This window comes from Rattus rattus, chromosome 2 (genome assembly GCF_011064425.1).
Source record: "Rattus rattus isolate New Zealand chromosome 2, Rrattus_CSIRO_v1, whole genome shotgun sequence".
NCBI lineage: Eukaryota > Metazoa > Chordata > Mammalia > Rodentia > Muridae > Rattus > Rattus rattus.
The window spans coordinates 177120170-177136136 of NC_046155.1; the positions used below are offsets into that span (position 1 = coordinate 177120170).

The 15967-nt window shown below is 49.7% G+C and overlaps 2 protein-coding genes across 2 annotated transcripts; both read right to left on the bottom strand.

The window, feature by feature from the left end:
* Positions 1–395: 395 nt before the first annotated feature.
* Positions 396–4868, bottom strand: Tnni3 (troponin I3, cardiac type). Its single transcript, XM_032895213.1, has 7 exons — positions 3869–4868; positions 3596–3608; positions 3222–3426; positions 2564–2742; positions 2041–2130; positions 1398–1574; positions 396–543 (listed from the first exon to the last, which is right to left on the bottom strand). Exons 1-7 carry the CDS (start codon positions 3877–3879, stop codon positions 460–462), a joined length of 759 nt encoding a protein of 252 aa, XP_032751104.1. The 5' UTR covers positions 3880–4868; the 3' UTR covers positions 396–459.
* On the bottom strand, positions 4867–12546 carry Dnaaf3 (dynein axonemal assembly factor 3). Its single transcript, XM_032894477.1, has 13 exons — positions 12474–12546; positions 12281–12369; positions 11804–11946; positions 11125–11218; positions 9047–9204; positions 8535–8717; positions 8170–8295; positions 7928–8050; positions 7479–7596; positions 6161–6272; positions 5933–6007; positions 5515–5854; positions 4867–5061 (listed from the first exon to the last, which is right to left on the bottom strand). The coding sequence occupies exons 2-13, from the start codon at positions 12363–12365 to the stop codon at positions 4867–4869; spliced, it is 1752 nt and encodes a 583-aa protein (XP_032750368.1). The 5' UTR covers positions 12366–12369; positions 12474–12546.
* Positions 12547–15967: the final 3421 nt, after the last annotated feature.

Genomic DNA, 15967 nt, shown 5'->3' on the forward strand with positions numbered 1-15967 from the left:
GCACTCTAAAAATTATTTTTAATAAAAAATTGTAATATATATATATAGATAGATAGATAGATAGATAGTTGCTTGTTGAGCAGAAGCCAGAAGAAGACATAAGGATCTCTTGGCACTAGAGTTACAGATATTTTTGAGCTGATTTGTGGGTGTTGGGAATCAAACCTGGATCCTCTAGGGGAAAAAAAAGTTTTACTCTTAACCCCAGAGTCACCCCTGGGGGCGTCTTGCACATCTTTCCTTGGGTTTGGCATGTTCTATGCCTTCTGTACAAGAGACTAGCTCATGTGAGAAACCCATGTTAGAAATTTGCCTGTGACTACACCCCATGTGGCTCTGGGAGACATCAACCCTCATTTGCCCCCGATGCCTCAGGGTATCAGACACATAGTCACTTCCAGTTTAAAGAGATTTATTCCTCAGAGATGCCCTTCAGAGCACAGTGTGAGAGCCATGGGCTCAGCCCTCAAACTTTTTCTTGCGGCCTTCCATTCCACTTAGTGCATCGATATTCTTGCGCCAGTCTCCCACCTCCCGGTTTTCCTGGAGGTGGAAGGTCAGAGGTTAAGAATTCTTTCTGGTCTTTATACCCTGAACATTTTCTATCTGTCCTGTAGTTTCCTAGACCATTCTGTGCCGGAAGCCTATCTAAGAGTCTGGTTCTAGAATGCTTCCTGTCTCCTCAGACAACCTGGCAAACTCCCTGTAATCACTTCCCAACTTCCCGTGTACCTCCAGTCACCCCTAAGCATTTCCAGTCTCCCCCATGCACTTCTTGTCCCCCCCCCATGTATTTCTTGTCCCTTCATGTACATCCAATCTTCCCCATGCACTTCCTGTCTTTCCCATGTACTTCCTGTCTCCCCCATGCACTTCCTGTCTTCACTATGAGTTTCTGGTCTCCCACATGCACCTCTATTCTCCCCTATGCACCTCTACTCAGCCCCTGCACTCCCTGTCTCCCTCACACATCTCCAGTCTTTCTCATGAATGTCTGTCTTCCAGATGCACCTCTAGTCACACCCATGCACTTCCTGTCTCCCTCTTGTACTTCCTGTTTCCCCTTGCACCTCCAGTCACCCCCATGCACCTGCAGTCTTCCCAAGTGCTTCCAGTTTCCCTCCTGTACTCTCCTCCAAGCACCTCCACTCACCCCCATGCACTTCCTGTCTCCTCCAAGCACTTCTTGTCTCCCTCATGCACCCTCCAGTCTCTTTGCACTTCCTGCCCCTTGCTACTTCTTCTCTCCCTAATGAACTGTCCTCCCTTCTGAGTTCTTGAGTTCCCTTTATCCATAGCTTCTCACTAGAACCCCAAATGTGTCTGCTCTCTGTCTGGACCTTATGGCCACTCAGACCTTCCCACGCATCTTCCTTCTTACCCTAGCCCACACTCACCTTCTCAATGTCCTCCTTCTTCACCTGCTTGAGGTGGGCCCTCAGGTCCAAGGATTCCTTGGCCCGGGTTCCCAGTAGTGCCTGCATCATGGCATCTGCCGAGATTCTCACTCTTCGGAGAGTGGGCCGCTTAAACTTCCCACGCAGGTCATAGATCTTCTGGGTCAGATCTGCAATCTGGGAACCACCATATGGGGCAAGGAGACGCCGTCTTCCCTCTGCTTCCTCCCTGCCCATCGCTTCTAACAAACAATTCCCCCGTATCCCTATCTTGCTCTCAGTATCTAAGCTTCCTCCTCTCTTCCAGCTCTGACTCCAGATTAAAGGCTCCAATCTGCAACTTTGTGCTCTTCCTGATACTCCCAGTCCCATCAATCAAAGCCTCTAACACAACCCAACCCAACGATGTGCAGATCATTATTCCCAGAGCCCAACTCAGTGCTCAGTTTCTACAGACCTATTTATGCTACCCAGGCTCTACCTTGCACGTGTTGTCTCTCTGTGGGAACAGCTGCCTTTGCCACTGCCTGCCTTCTGCTTAGAGTTGTCTAAAGTACACACAGCCATAGCCCTCAGTCTGAAGCTACAGTCCTGGACATTTCGGTCTACTGTGAAGGTGCTCAGACTTCCCCAGGCTTCCCACCTCAGTGATGTTCTTGGTGACTTTTGCTTCCACGTCGTATCTCTCTTCATCCACTTTGTCCACACGAGCGTGAAGCTGCCGGCATAAGTCCTGGTGAAGGAATGCATGGGCGTTGAGAGGAAGACTGGGGACTCAGGTCTCTGATCTGAGAAAGGAGACCACCCGGTCTGAGGAAGGAGGCCTAGGCTCTGGACCCCTGAGTTAGAGAGAGGAGTGCTGGGGTCTGGACTCCTGAGTCTGAAGAAGGAGGGGTGAAAGGAAGCTGACACTGGAATCCGCACTCCAGGGAACTTAAAAAAACATGGCCAGGAGCCAAGAATTCTGAGACTTAGCAGACAAAGGCAGGAAAAATACACTGGATTTTGAATTGTAGGACTGAATGTATAGCTTGGCATAAGGATTGCAGATCCTGAGCAGAACTGGGGATGGTTCTTGTGCTCCTGATACCCAAGGGATGCCAGGGCCGAGATGAGAAACCTCGGGACCCAGGCTCATCAGGAATTCCTGCTTGGTAAACTGGTACCTGAAGCTCTTCAAAGCCCAGCCCATCCAACACCAAGGGCTGGCAACGCGTGCTCAGAACGCGCCCCTTCTCTCCACGTCGCTCCTCTGCCTCACGCTCCATCTCCTGCTTCGCAATCTGCAGCATCAGAGTCTGCGGAATGTGGGAGCAGAAAACAGGGTCCCCGAAAGTGTAAGAATAACAAATATCCCTCTACCTCGCTATCTACCAGAGAGACAGAATATCCAAACATTCAACTTTGTGTCTTTTATTAAAAAAAAAAAAAAGAAAGAAAAAAACTGCCCCGTTTCTGTGTTCTGTGCACGCGTGTGTGTGTGTGTGTGTGTGTGTGTGTGTGTGTGTGTGTGTGTGTGTGTGTGTGTGTGTGTGTGTGTGTGTAGGGGGACAGGTCAGTGAGAGGTCCCAAAGTGGACATTGGGCGGGGCTGCAAGGCACCACCACCCACTCAAGTGCATAACCGTTCGGCTCACCCATTCTTCAACCAGAATGCCGAGTCCACTGGAAGCCACGTCCTTCGGTCCCATCCACCAATCTTTGTCTCTGACTAGAGCTACACACTGCCTATCTATCCACTGCTAATCACCGTGCTCACGCCTAAGCCTTGCTGTAGGCAGAGGAGTTCCTCCCACAGGCAGCTGTCACCAACCCCAACCTGTACCTCTTTGAAATTCTGCCCCACCCATCGGGCTCCACCCCTTTCCAAGGCCTTGGTGCCGCCCCTGGGGTCCCAGAGGATTCTGAACCCAGAAGTACCGTCCTCTAGGACCCCTCCCCACCTTGGCATGTGGCTCGGTGGCATAGGCTCGGTAGTTGGCCGAGGAGCGACGTCGGACAGGAGCAGGCGCCGGCTGGGGTTCCCCAGCCTGAAATTGAAGCAGGCTACATTACTACCCCAACCCTCCCATCCAGTCCTTCCCGGATTCCTCACCTCTAGCTACAGATTCCCCTGCCCACCGGTCCCCAGTCCTCTCCCTGCAGCACCCTCTCTGGGCCACGGGTTCCCTACCCCACTTCTTAGGTCACAGTGCTCACCGCATCGCTGCTCCTGAAGGGAGAGAAACCGTGAAGATAGAATCATTGACAGCGGTCCTCCTGACCAAGGTTGGGGCTACCTTTTCTACTCCCTTAGACCTCAGGAGTCTGATTCCCGAATTCTTACCTCATTTCTACAGAAATCCAACCACCCTTGCCTCCTACCATCTCAGGACAAGAATTCAACCTAGTTGCACCCTCACAAGGACCCTGAAGGCTGACTGCACCGTGTTCCTTGGGGTCTCCAGTTCAAGGTTACCAAGGTTCACATACTCGTCCGCCATGCTGATCTCCAGAGGTAGAGAACGGGATTGCAGATTCCTGGAGGGTCTTAGAAGGGTGTCCCTGGTGACCTTGGAGGTCTCTAGAGGTTGGGTCCCCTCTGTGCTGCTCAAGCCTCACTGAGGACACTGAGATAAGGGGCGAGGACAAAGACTAAATATACTGCTGTCTCCTCCCCTTCCCAGGATGAGCGATAACAGGGTGTGAGGGGAGCCGTGTGCAAAGCTCCAGTTAGACCAACCAAGGTGCCCGGATCTACACCCCTCCTCCTTTTGACTCTGGGCCCCAGCTCCCTTCTCCTTTAGACTCAGGAAAACCCAGTAGCAAGGTCCCTCTTCTCTCAAACCCAAGAGTCCAGACTTCAGTTTCCCGTGTAGATTACCCAAAAATCCAGGCCTTCCTTCTTTCCTCACATGTAGGTTCCTCACTAAAATGTAATCTTTCTGTGACTTTTCTCTCCATGTTTATGTCAGTTTCAGTGCCCTTAGCATGTTTAGTTTAAAGGTTCATGTGCAGGACCCTAAGTCCTCAGCCTACACTGATGTGAAATTCAGCCAAGTCCACTTGGAAACCCACCATCCAGGGCCCATCCCCCCTTGTCCCACCCCCTTCTTGGCACTGGAGACCAACAGAGGACAGGACACACAGAGGTGACCCTGCGCTCTTTATTTGAACCGCATCCAAGGGAGGATATGTCCTTGTCCCTCCAAGAGTAGCATGTCAAGAAAGGCCCAAGGCAAAAGAGAGGATGTGGAGCCCAGGGTTGTACCTCTGGCCTGGGATTCTTGTCAGGATAAATCTTAGATTATGATCTAAGACACACACACACCCCAAAAAAGACTAGAACTGAGAGTTCCAGGAAAGGAATTTGAAATTCTAGTTATATCACTGGGGTTGAGAAGGAACGCAGAGTGAAACAGTGGGCTGAGCTGGTGTCAGTCCTGGAGCCTGCTTCAGCAGTTAAAGGTAGGATTCTTGGTCCCTGCGGTTCATGTTACATGTTTTAGAGGTGCATTCGCCGAGGACATTGCCAAAGCTTCCTGGACTGGACTTATCACTTCCGGAGGAGGGGCCAGGTCTGCTTGGGGAGGGCTGATTGCTTCTAGAGGCAGGACTACCTCAGCCTGAAGTGGGCTCATCGCCTCTAGAGGTGGAATCTGGTCAGCTCTGGGTGGGCTCATCGCCTCTAGAGATGTGGCCTGGTCAGCCTGGGATAAGCTAATTGCTTCTAGAGAAGGGGCCTGGTCAGCCTGGGTTGGGTTCATCAATTCTAGAGATGGGGTCTGAGGTGGGTTCATCGCCTCTAGAGGAGGGGCTGGATCAGTCTGGGATGGGCTAATTGCTTCTAGAGGAGGGGCCTGGTCAGCCTCGGGTGGGCTCATAGCTTCTAGAGGAGGGGCCTGGTCAGCCTGGGTTGGGCTCATCAATTCTAGAGATGGGGTCTGGTCAGTCTGGGGTGGGTTCATTGCCTCTAGAGGAGGGGCTGGATCAGTCTGGGATGGGCTAATTGTTTCTAGAGGAGGGGCCTGATCAGCCTGGGTTGGGCTCATCAATTCTAGAGATGGGGTCTGGTCAGTCTGAGGTGGGTTCATTGCCTCTAGAGGAGGGGCTGGGTCAGTCTGGGATGGGCTAATTGCTTCTAGAGGAGGGGCCTGGTCAGCCTCGGGTGGGCTCATAGCCTCTAGAGGCGGAGTCTGGTCAACCTTTGGAGGGCTCATCACCTCTAGAGATGGGGCCTGGTCAGCCTGGGGTGGGTTTATCGATTCTGGGGTAGGAACCAGAACTTTAGAGGGCACGGATCCAGATTCCACAGCTGAGTCTCCGCCACCCCGAGTAGAGTCCCCTAACTTGTAGAAGCGGGCAAAGGTCTCCGAGGGTTTGGTTCCAGTATGAGGGGCGAACCCAGCCGCCTGCGCTATCTCCACAACACGGTCAGAGAATGCCTTCAACTCCTTGGGCCGCAGGTCCACCAAGTACCTATTTTGGGAAACCGTGTGTGAGGAGACCTGGCCTTTGGCCCAGCAGGGACCTTCCCACCCCACTCCTCTGACTCACCGAGCTAATTCCACAACCAGGTTCCCTCCGGGGGCCACGCAAGCCCCGAGTTCAGGGCTGAGAAGATGGATCATCCTGAGGAGAGAAAGGGCTAGGAGCTGAGATACACAGGTGGGGACGAAGGCCCAGAGCAGGACGGAGACTGCAAAGCTGAAGTCCCGGATCCTGACAGAGAGAAAACTGGGGCCCGATCCTAGGTCTCTAGGAGTACATCTGTGACCCACTTACCCACAGGAGACATACAGGAGCTGGAACCGGCCCCGGTAGCAAGTCTTATGATGGAGAGTCTGCGAAGAATCCAGAGGCAGAAAGTGGATAGTGAAGGGTTCTTGAGCAGGTGCTGCAAGAAAAGATAAGAAAAAGGTCAGCTCTGGAGTTGAAGAGCTGGCTTCGCTGCTAAGAGGACTTGATACTCTTTCAGAGACCCTGAGTTTGGTGCTCAGCACCCAGAACCCAAGTGAGACAACTTACAACCACCTCCGACTCTGATTTCTGGGGATATGGCACCCTCTTGTGGTTTCCGGGGCACCTACATGTGTGCTTGCACACATTGATTGATCGATCGATTGATTGATTGATCGAGATTGAGATTGAGGCAGGGTTTCTCTGTGTAGCCTTGGCTGTCCTGGAAGTGAGTCTGTAGGCCAGACTGGCCTCGAACTCAGAGATCCGCCTGCCTCTGCCTTTGCCTGCCAGGTGCTGGGATTAAAGGCGTGCACCACCACAGCCGGTCTACGAATATAAATCTTGAGCGTCAAAGAGATGCACACACGAGTGGCAAAAACTATTGGCGTTAACGCTCCTTTTCCTCCACTTTCGTTTTGTTTTGAGTCAGGCTTTCATCTTGTAGCTGAAGATATCTGGAATTGTGACCCAAACCAGGCATCTCCTCCTGCCTCAGCCTTCTGAGCTGTGGTGACAGTCATGCACTGCCCACGCCCAGATTTCTTGGCCTTTCCTTTAAAACGATTTTCTTGGTGATGATGTGTGCCATGGTATATGTGTGAAGGTCAGTGACAACGTTTATCGAGTCAGCTCTCTCTGTCCACCATTACTTTGACCCCAGGGATCAAATGTGAACTGCAGGGCCCTGACGACAAGGTCTTCTTGCTGAGCTAGCTTGTCGACCTCCGTTGTCTTTCTAGAAGCCTCCCTTTTTTGTCCTTTCACTGAGCTGGATTGCTGCAAATCAGGGGAGGTGGACCCACGAGGCAGAGACCCATTTTACAGACAGGAAAGAGAGTGGATGGTCCCTTGGATAAAGGAACAGGAACCGAGGGAGAGATGAGTTAAGGAATGGAATAGAAAGAAGGACAGCCAGAATCCATGTAGGGAAAGTGTGTAGGGAGGAATCTAGACGGTTCCCAGTTAGAATTCTATAAAGGGCTGAGAATTCTAGTGTCAGGGTTTAGAAAAGGGAGAACGAGAGAGAAAAAGAGAACGAACATGAACGACAGAGCAACTGCCCAGGTATTCTAAATCAGCTCTGTCAAAACTTGGGAAAGAAACAGTGTCTATCTGAAGTTTGCAGTTGCTGCCTACCTACCATCTGGCTCTGGCGACTTTCTCTTCTCCACGTTCCCCTTAATGGCTCTCGGGCCCCTCCAGGCGGCCACGTCTCGGAACAGCTCTGTAACATTATGCTGCGTGATCTCGCTCGCGGTCTGTCCAGGAGAAAGGGAGAGGGGCCAATGTTAGGCTAGGCACATTAGGGGTGCGTAGGGGCGGGGCTTACTGTACGGGTGACAGCTAGCCCCAAACTAGAATTCCTTGTTACTTTTCCATGGCTGGGTTTAAGACGCAGTAAGAAGACTAGAGATCACAGCGCTCCCAGAAAGGAACCAAGAAGTTGGGGACAGAGCAGGCTTGGATGGAGACACTGGACCAAAATAAGGGGTGAAGCTCAAAAAGCATTGGCGCTATTTGGCAGAAAAGGCAGGCTTGGAAGGCAGAGAGCAGGAACTGGCCCTAACCCTAGCCCCACCGGGCCCACACCTTGACCGGTTGTCCGTTACTCGTCCGTAAGAGGCTCTTGTCGTCCGCCTCGATGCCAAAAGCCACAAAGGGCCCCGTGGCGATGTCCCCCCAGTATCCGCGCGCAGCCACGCGTTCCCCACGCTGGGAAAAAAACAAAACAAAACAAAGGGATGAGGTCCAAATTGGGGAACCTTTACTGGTAGATACGCAGTATATACGCAGATAAAATACGCAGACCAGGCCTGGGAATAGACACGCACGTGGCTCAGGAGGCGACCAGAAGCCATGGTCCTGTTGGGCACGTGGTAAGCACTCAAGTCTCTGAGTTCGAAGGCAACACCAGTGTCCCGCCAGCGTCGGAATTCATGGAAATGGATGACTTGAGCCTGGAGTAGAGGATAGGAAAGAAGACCCTGGTTAATTTGGTATAGGAACCCCAACCTTATACCTATAGGAATTCCTCCAACCTTAGACTCCAGGGTCCAGCCAGACCCAGTCCTCCTTCCTCAGACCTAGGTAGGAGTCTAGACTCCAGCCCTCCTCCTTCATATCTGGGGGCAAAGTCCAGCCCTTTTCCTTCCTCCCTGGACTCAGATGCTGGCAACCTGCTCTCAAGCTTCCTCACCCCTCGATCATGCAGCTTCATACGCAGGTCCCAGTCGGCAACACCACGCCGGGCATCGTAGCGGGAACCCAGGTAGTGGCGCAACCTCGAGTCCCAAAGGCGACTCATGGGGAAGACTTCGGGTCCCTTCTCCCCACCTGACCAGAAGCGGAACACAGCCTCCAGGGCATCCCGCTCCCGGAACTGCATGACCAGACAAACATGGAGAGAGACAGAGATGCAATGAGGGCTGCCCTCCATCCGATTAGGTGGGAGTGACTATGGGGGTGGAAAAAAATGAGATACAGAGAGCAAAGTCTCCCTTAACCCTAGGCCACAGTAGTGGGAGTCACAGACGTGGAATTAACACACACACACACACACACACACACACACACACACACACACACACACACCCTAGCCTGCTCCAGACCTCAATTCCTCTGAACTGCTCATTTCCATTCTTTCCCCAGCCACCCAAAATTTCAAGCAATGTTCCTCTTTCCCCCAACAAAGGTGGGCGGCTGTGGCACCTTGAGCGGCCGAAGGCTAAGCCAGGGGAGTAACTCCTCCAGGCGATCAGGCTCCGGAACCAGATTAGCCAGGTGACTAGCCTGGGCGCGCAGGAAGGCAGCTACGGAGGGTCGCAGCAGCGCGTTCCCCCACAGCTCCAGGAAGGTCTCACTCCGCTCTGGAGAGAGGTAGGAAGGATGAAACATGGAGGGAGACTTGGCAAACTGCACCAATTCAGGACCTGCAAGCACCACCCAGCGCTGCTGATTGAAGCTAGGGCTTCCCAAAGGCAAGGCAAGCTGACATATATCCCCCAAGTCTCTTTTTAAAAATTTATTTTTAATAAATTAAACTTTTTATTCTGTGTGTGTGTGTACGTCTGTGCAAGATCTTTCAGAGATCAGACACAGCCCCTGGAACACAATAAAACTTTATCTGAAAACGAAACTAAAACCAAATCAAAACACCCCAAAACCCACAATAAAGATGAAACGATTTAAAATTGTAACACCATTTTTAAAATTTTTTTATTTTTATCTTTTTCATTTGGTATTAAGGATGAAACCCACTGGATGGTGGTGGCCCATACCTTTAATCCCAGCTCTTGGAAGGCAGAGACAGGGAGGCAGGGAGGCAGGGAGGCAGAGGCAGAGGCAGATCGCTGAGTTTGAGGCCAGCCTGGTCTACAGAAGTTCCAGGACAGTGAGGGATATACAGAGAAACCCTGTCTCAAAAAAACAAAACTAAGAAACAAAAAGGATGAAACCAAAGGGACTTCCATGTGCTAGGCAAGCACTCCATATATCTACAATACATCTCTATCTTAACTTCCCAGCACCTCTTACCCCTAAAAAATGTATTCAGATGTACTAAGCTGTACATAGTTATGGGACCTGGGGGCCAAAGGGCAAGGGGTAAAGGTGCCTGCAACCAAGTTTGATGATGAACTGAGTTTGAACTTTGGAATACAAGGTGGTGGACGGAGAGAACTGAGCTGCTGTTATAAGCCGAACACTACACACCTTTTCTATAGAATCCTCTCATGGAATCCTATTGGTAGAGGATGGCAAGATGGCTCGGCAGTTAAGGATGCCTGCGGCCAAACCTAAGGATGTATCCTTGAGACTCATGCGGTAGGAGAGAACCAATTCCCATGAGCTGTCCTCTCCACTTGCAAGCTGTGGCATGCACAAGCACTCACTAAGTAAATATGTATTAAGGCCCACATTAGTGGAGGACCTTTTGGGTCCTGCATTTTGCAAAGGATGAAATAGGGAATAGAGACTGAGGTCTCTTTGTGCTGCCTTTTACATTTTATTTAGTGTCTGTGCTCCTGTTATAACACAAGTGCGGGTATCGGACGATGACTTTCCGGAGTCAGTTCTAGTCCCAGGGACCAAGCCCAGATCATAAGCCTGATAGCAGGCACCTTTACCAGCTGAGCCATCTCACGGACACTGTTTGTTTGTTTGTTGATATGGCACGTTATGCATCCCACAGGACCTTAAACTCTATGTAGCTAAGGACAACCTGACTTTCTGAACCTTAGACACCTCCCGAGTGCTGTGACTACCTGTGCCACCATACCAGGGACCTCGCGCACACTAGCACTCTACTAACTGAGCTACATCTCCAAAATTTTATTTATTTTCTATTTTTGAGACAGGGTTTGACTGTGATGCCTGGCAGGCCTGGATCTCACTGGGCAGACCATGCTGGTCTTGAACTCCTTGAGATCCACCTGCCTTGCCTCCTGAGTGTGCACTATTATTGAGTGTTATTGAGGGCTAAAGGTGTGCATTACCAGGCCCATCCCATCTCCAAAGTTTTAAATCACACCATTGGAAGGTCGGTGTCACTGGGGGTGGGGGGAAGCCTTGAGTCTGAATACTAGAGTCTTTTGTTTCTTTCTTTCTAATTTATTTATTTAGAGACAGGGTTGCTCTGTGTAATTTTGGCTGTCCTGGAACTCACTCTGTAGACCAGGCTGGCCTTGAACTCAGAGATCCACCTGCCTCTGCCTCCCAGGTGCTGGAGTTAAGGACATGCACCCACCCACTCCCATCCCTACTGAATGCTAGAATCTTAAGCAACTGACCTTGGAGTCCCATCTTCTCGGGCTCCTCTAGGGCTAGACTGAAGATCAGCATGTGTCGGGCCACAGCTTCCAGATTATTCTCCAGCACATAAAACTGGAGGAGTGACAGACAAGACAGTTCTGCAGATCTAGGAGCCCAGAACACCAGCCTTCCCCCACACCCCAGTATGGAGATAGAACCCAACCAGAGACTTTGCACAAGCTAGAGTAGCACTCCACCACTGAACTACATTCCCAGCACTTCTCCCCCCAACCCACATCTCTGTTTTCCTTTCTTTTGTGAGGCAAAGTCTCAGTAGGTCGACCTTGAACTCTCTGTTGCCCAGGATGGCTTTGAACTTGAGATGCTTCTCCTGCCTCAGCCTCCAGAGCTGCTGTGATTACAGGCTTCAACCACTAGATCCAGCTTGCTAGGCTTCTCTCTTAAGCCATAAGTCTAGATTCCAGGTCATTCCTCATACCACTACTGGAGACCTGGTTCTTGGGCTCTCACTCTTACTGAAGCGAGGGGGGAGAGGGGGCCTCAAACCCCAGGACCTTACTTCCTAGGACATAGGTCTGAGACTCCAAGCATCTAACTCCTCAGATCCCACAGCCTAACCTCTAGGACCTGGAAACCTTCGTTCCAATCCTCTCAACCCCAGTCTGCTCCATCGATGACTTCAGAATCCCAACTCACATTGAACCTCCTGAGAGGCCAGAGCATCGCCCTGGCCAGCGTCCGCAGCATGTGTCTCCCATCCACAGAACCTAATAGCAGGGCATCCAGCTCTGGGATCTTGCGCTCTGTTTTTGACTGTGAATCTGGGTCTACAGGAGGACCTGGCAAGACGATAGCGGGCAGGGACTTGTGGTCTCGTCCCCTGAAGCTGACTTTAGAAGTTACGAAACCTGCAGGCTTGGTGCCCCAAGACTGGGTTCCAAAAACAGTGATACCTTCGCCTTATAGCACATAACATCATCATCAAAAAAAAAATTCTGGGATACCCCTCTCCTCAAGCCACTTAACTTAGGGAACATTGGCATACACACCCCATCAGCGTCCCCTACCACGGACACAAGTGCTGTGCGCTTATTATTATTTGCGCACAGTCCACAGTTGGAGTGGGAAAGGCACCTCTGTCTAAGATGGTGTGTGGTCCTAGGATAGACTCACTTTCAGCTTGTAGGTCCAGCGCTGGGGAGAGACCCCACCAGGACACAGTACCGAAGCCGTTACCGGAGCCCGCAGGCGTGGTCATCGCTCTATGGGACAAGAATTCTGGGAATTCCACATTTATCCATCCCATCCATCCCTTTCTCACTGCCCCTCGCTTCCTGCCCCTTCGACTTCACGTTAATCCCCTCACCTTTATTCTTCCAAATATCCGTAGGTGACCCTTCTCCCACAGGGTCCTGAGCTGAGCTCTTGAAAGCCAGCACAACTGTCTCCCAGAGGCTTCGCCCACTCTGAATCATCATTATCCAATGGGAGCATGTGGTTTTGCATTATTGCTAACAACTGACCAATGAACGTGAAAAGGTACCGCTCACTACGCACTTTTGACCAATAGCAGTTCCGAGAGATGGCGGAGGTGTGGTCGGGAACTGGACGCAGGACGCGGTTGTCATAACAACAGTTCCGCGGGAATAGAGTGCCTGCTTTCTGGATCCGTCCATATTTCTAGGAAAGGGAGGACCAAGCTTGCTACTTCAAATTAAATCAGAACTGAACGAAATATTTTTTCCTGTTTTTTCCCTTCCTCCCTCCCTCCCTCCCTCCCTTCCTTCTTTCGTTCTTCCTTCTTTTCTTACCTCCTCTTCCTCCTCTTTCTTCCTCCTCCTCTCCTCCTCCTCCTCTTATTTTTGAGTCGGATTATTCGAGTTACTCCGAACTCGCAGCAGTCCTGAGTTCTTGGTTTAAGGGTTGTGAGGCACCACTTCTGGCTTTTAATGAAATCTCTATGAATCCAAATTATAGCAGGAAACCCAGACTCGTGCCTTCAGATCTCTGTTTTGTTCTTTTGTTTTTGTTTCTTTCACATCTGGGCTCTGAGTATAGGCCTCGCCGGGTAGAAAACGGGACCTTACTCAGTAGATTTTCAACAGTCATTACTCGATAATATATCTTTAGTAGGCACCGTGGCACAGACCCATAATACCAGCATTCTCAAGTAGGAAGATCAGTGGTTCAAGGCCAGCCTGCTCTATATCTCTTATTCCAGGCCAGCAAAGGCCACCACACAGTAGGACTTTGTATAAAAGCAAAAAATAAAACAAAACAAAAATAATCAAACAAAAAAATCATCTTCCCTCCTGGAGCAGGAGCAATGGCTCGGCAGTTAAAGGCACTCGCTGCTCTCCTAGAGAACTGTAGAGTTCAGTTCTCAGCACCCACATCGCAAGGATCATAACTGCCTGTACTTTCATGCCCTCTTCTCACCTCTTGTGCACACCCACAAACACTTGACATACCACACACACACACACACACACACACACACACACAGAGAGAGAGAGAGAATAAAATTTTTAAATATAAATTAAAAAAAAATCTTCCTCCTGGGGAGATACCTAACACTGGTCTCTCAGATCATGTTAAGCAATAAATAGAGTTTACTAGAATGAAGAATCGAGACAATGCTACAGAAATAATAGCTTCAGGACTGGCATCAGTTTTGGTTGAGCTCTTGTTAAGCTTGATTGAAACACTGCGTTCCATCCCCAGTGCCACATAAATCCAGGTGTGATAGTAGTGACTATAATTCAATCATGGGGGCGTTGTCACGAGATGGAAGTAGGTTTAATAGTTCAAGCATCATTTTATATATGGAGAGAGGGGCTGGAAAGATGGCTCAGAAGTTAAGAGCACTGGTTGCTCTTCCAGTGGACCTGGGTTCAGATCCCAACACCCACATGTCAGTCAGCTTTTAACCATCTGTATGTAATTCCAGTTCCAGGAAATCCGCTGCCTTCTTCTGGCCTCTGAGGACATACATGCAGGTGCCATACAAGTATACATGCTGAGGACATACATGCATCCAGGCAAAACACGCACACAATAAGACAAAAAGAAATGTATAACATAATTTAAAACATATAATTCCCAACTCACAGTGAAGCATAACACTTCACTCCCCTGTGCATTGTACTGTATACATATATGCACATCCATACCTGGGTGTTTGCGGCCATGAAAATGCAGATGCTAGAGAGGGATGGCTGGTGTTCAGCATTTTCGTTAAGCTGCTCCCAAATCTGTAAATCTCTGCTCCCCAATGCTATTGGCCATGCCTGCCTTTTATATTGGTGTTCTGTATTCCAACTCAGGTCTACACAGCAAGCACCATCATATCATATTTCACCCCTTCTTGTGGTGGAATAACATTCTGTTCTATTTCTCCCTCATTATCATGCCTGACATTCATTCTTAGTATGTCATTCAAATGTTACCTCAGAGATCTCCCTGACCTCCCCCAATTACCTCAACATTCACTAGACTTCATTTTTCTTTTTACCATGTAGCCCAAGTGGGCTTCAAACTTGTGTGATCCTCCTGTCTCTACCTCCTTCAGCAAATTCCACCACTGTGTGTACCACAACTGGCCACTGGACTTATTCTCAAATTTTTTTTTAAAGAATACTCTTTTTTTGAGACAAGGTCTCTCAATTACATAGCTCCAGCTGTACCGGAACTTGCTATATAGACCAGGCTAGCCTTGAACTCACAGAGAACTGCCTGCCTCTGTGTCCTGAGTGTTAGAACTAAAGTCATATGTCACTAAAACTGGCTTAGATAGGTGTGTGTGTGTGTGTGTGTGTGTGTGTGTGTGTTTTACAAATATGTAAGTGCACTATGCGTGTGTTCAGTGCCTGTGAAAGTCAGAAGGAGGCAGGCATCAGATCTCCCTGGAACTCAGATTACAAATGGCGTGACCCAGTATGTGGATGCTATATGCACATCTTCTCCTGTTGAGCCTAGACAAGGCAGCCCAGTTAGGGGAAAGGAATCCAAAATGCTCCTCATCACTGAGCCAACTCTGCAGACCGTGGATTTCTTCTTTTTTTTCTCTTTCTTCCTTTCTTTCTTTCCTTCATTCTTTCTGTCTTTTGTTATCATTTTTAATTAATTAATTAATTAACTTTACTTCTCAATCACACCTTCCCCTCCGTCTTCCCCTCCTCTCACGCCATCAGCTCTTCCTCCCTTTCTCTTCAGAAAAGGGAAGCCCTCCCATGGATAGCAGTCAGCTTTGGCATAGCAAATTGCAGTAGAACTAGGCACATCTTCTCCTATTGAGGCTAGACAAGGCAGCCCAGTTAGGGAGAAGGGATCCAAAGGCAGTCAACAGAGTCAGAGACAGCCATTGCTCCTGCTGCTAGGGGTCCCCCATAAGACTGTTACATATGTGCAAAGGGTGTATTCTCTGTTTGACAGTTCAGTCTCCGTGGACCCCTATGGGTGGATTTATTTCTTACTATCAGTGGCTCTTTGCAACGGGTCTCTTTTTATTGGTCTGTTTTTGTTGAGATGAAAAAAACAAGAGACCCTGATATCTTATCCTAAATCATAACAGGTTTGGGACTAGAGAGTTGGCTCCGAGGTTAAGAGCACTTGCTGCTCTTGCAGAGGACCTGGGTTTGATTCCCAGCATCGACATGGTGACTCACAGTGCTCTACTAATTCTAGTCTCAAGGATCCAACACCCTCTTCTAACCTCAGTGGACATCAGGCATACATACAGTACACACACAGAGAGGCAGGTAGATCACTCATGCACACAAAATAATAAAATAAATAAAACTTTAAAAATAAGAAAATTACATCATAACAGGTTCAAGGGCCAGGATTTAAGGTCAAACA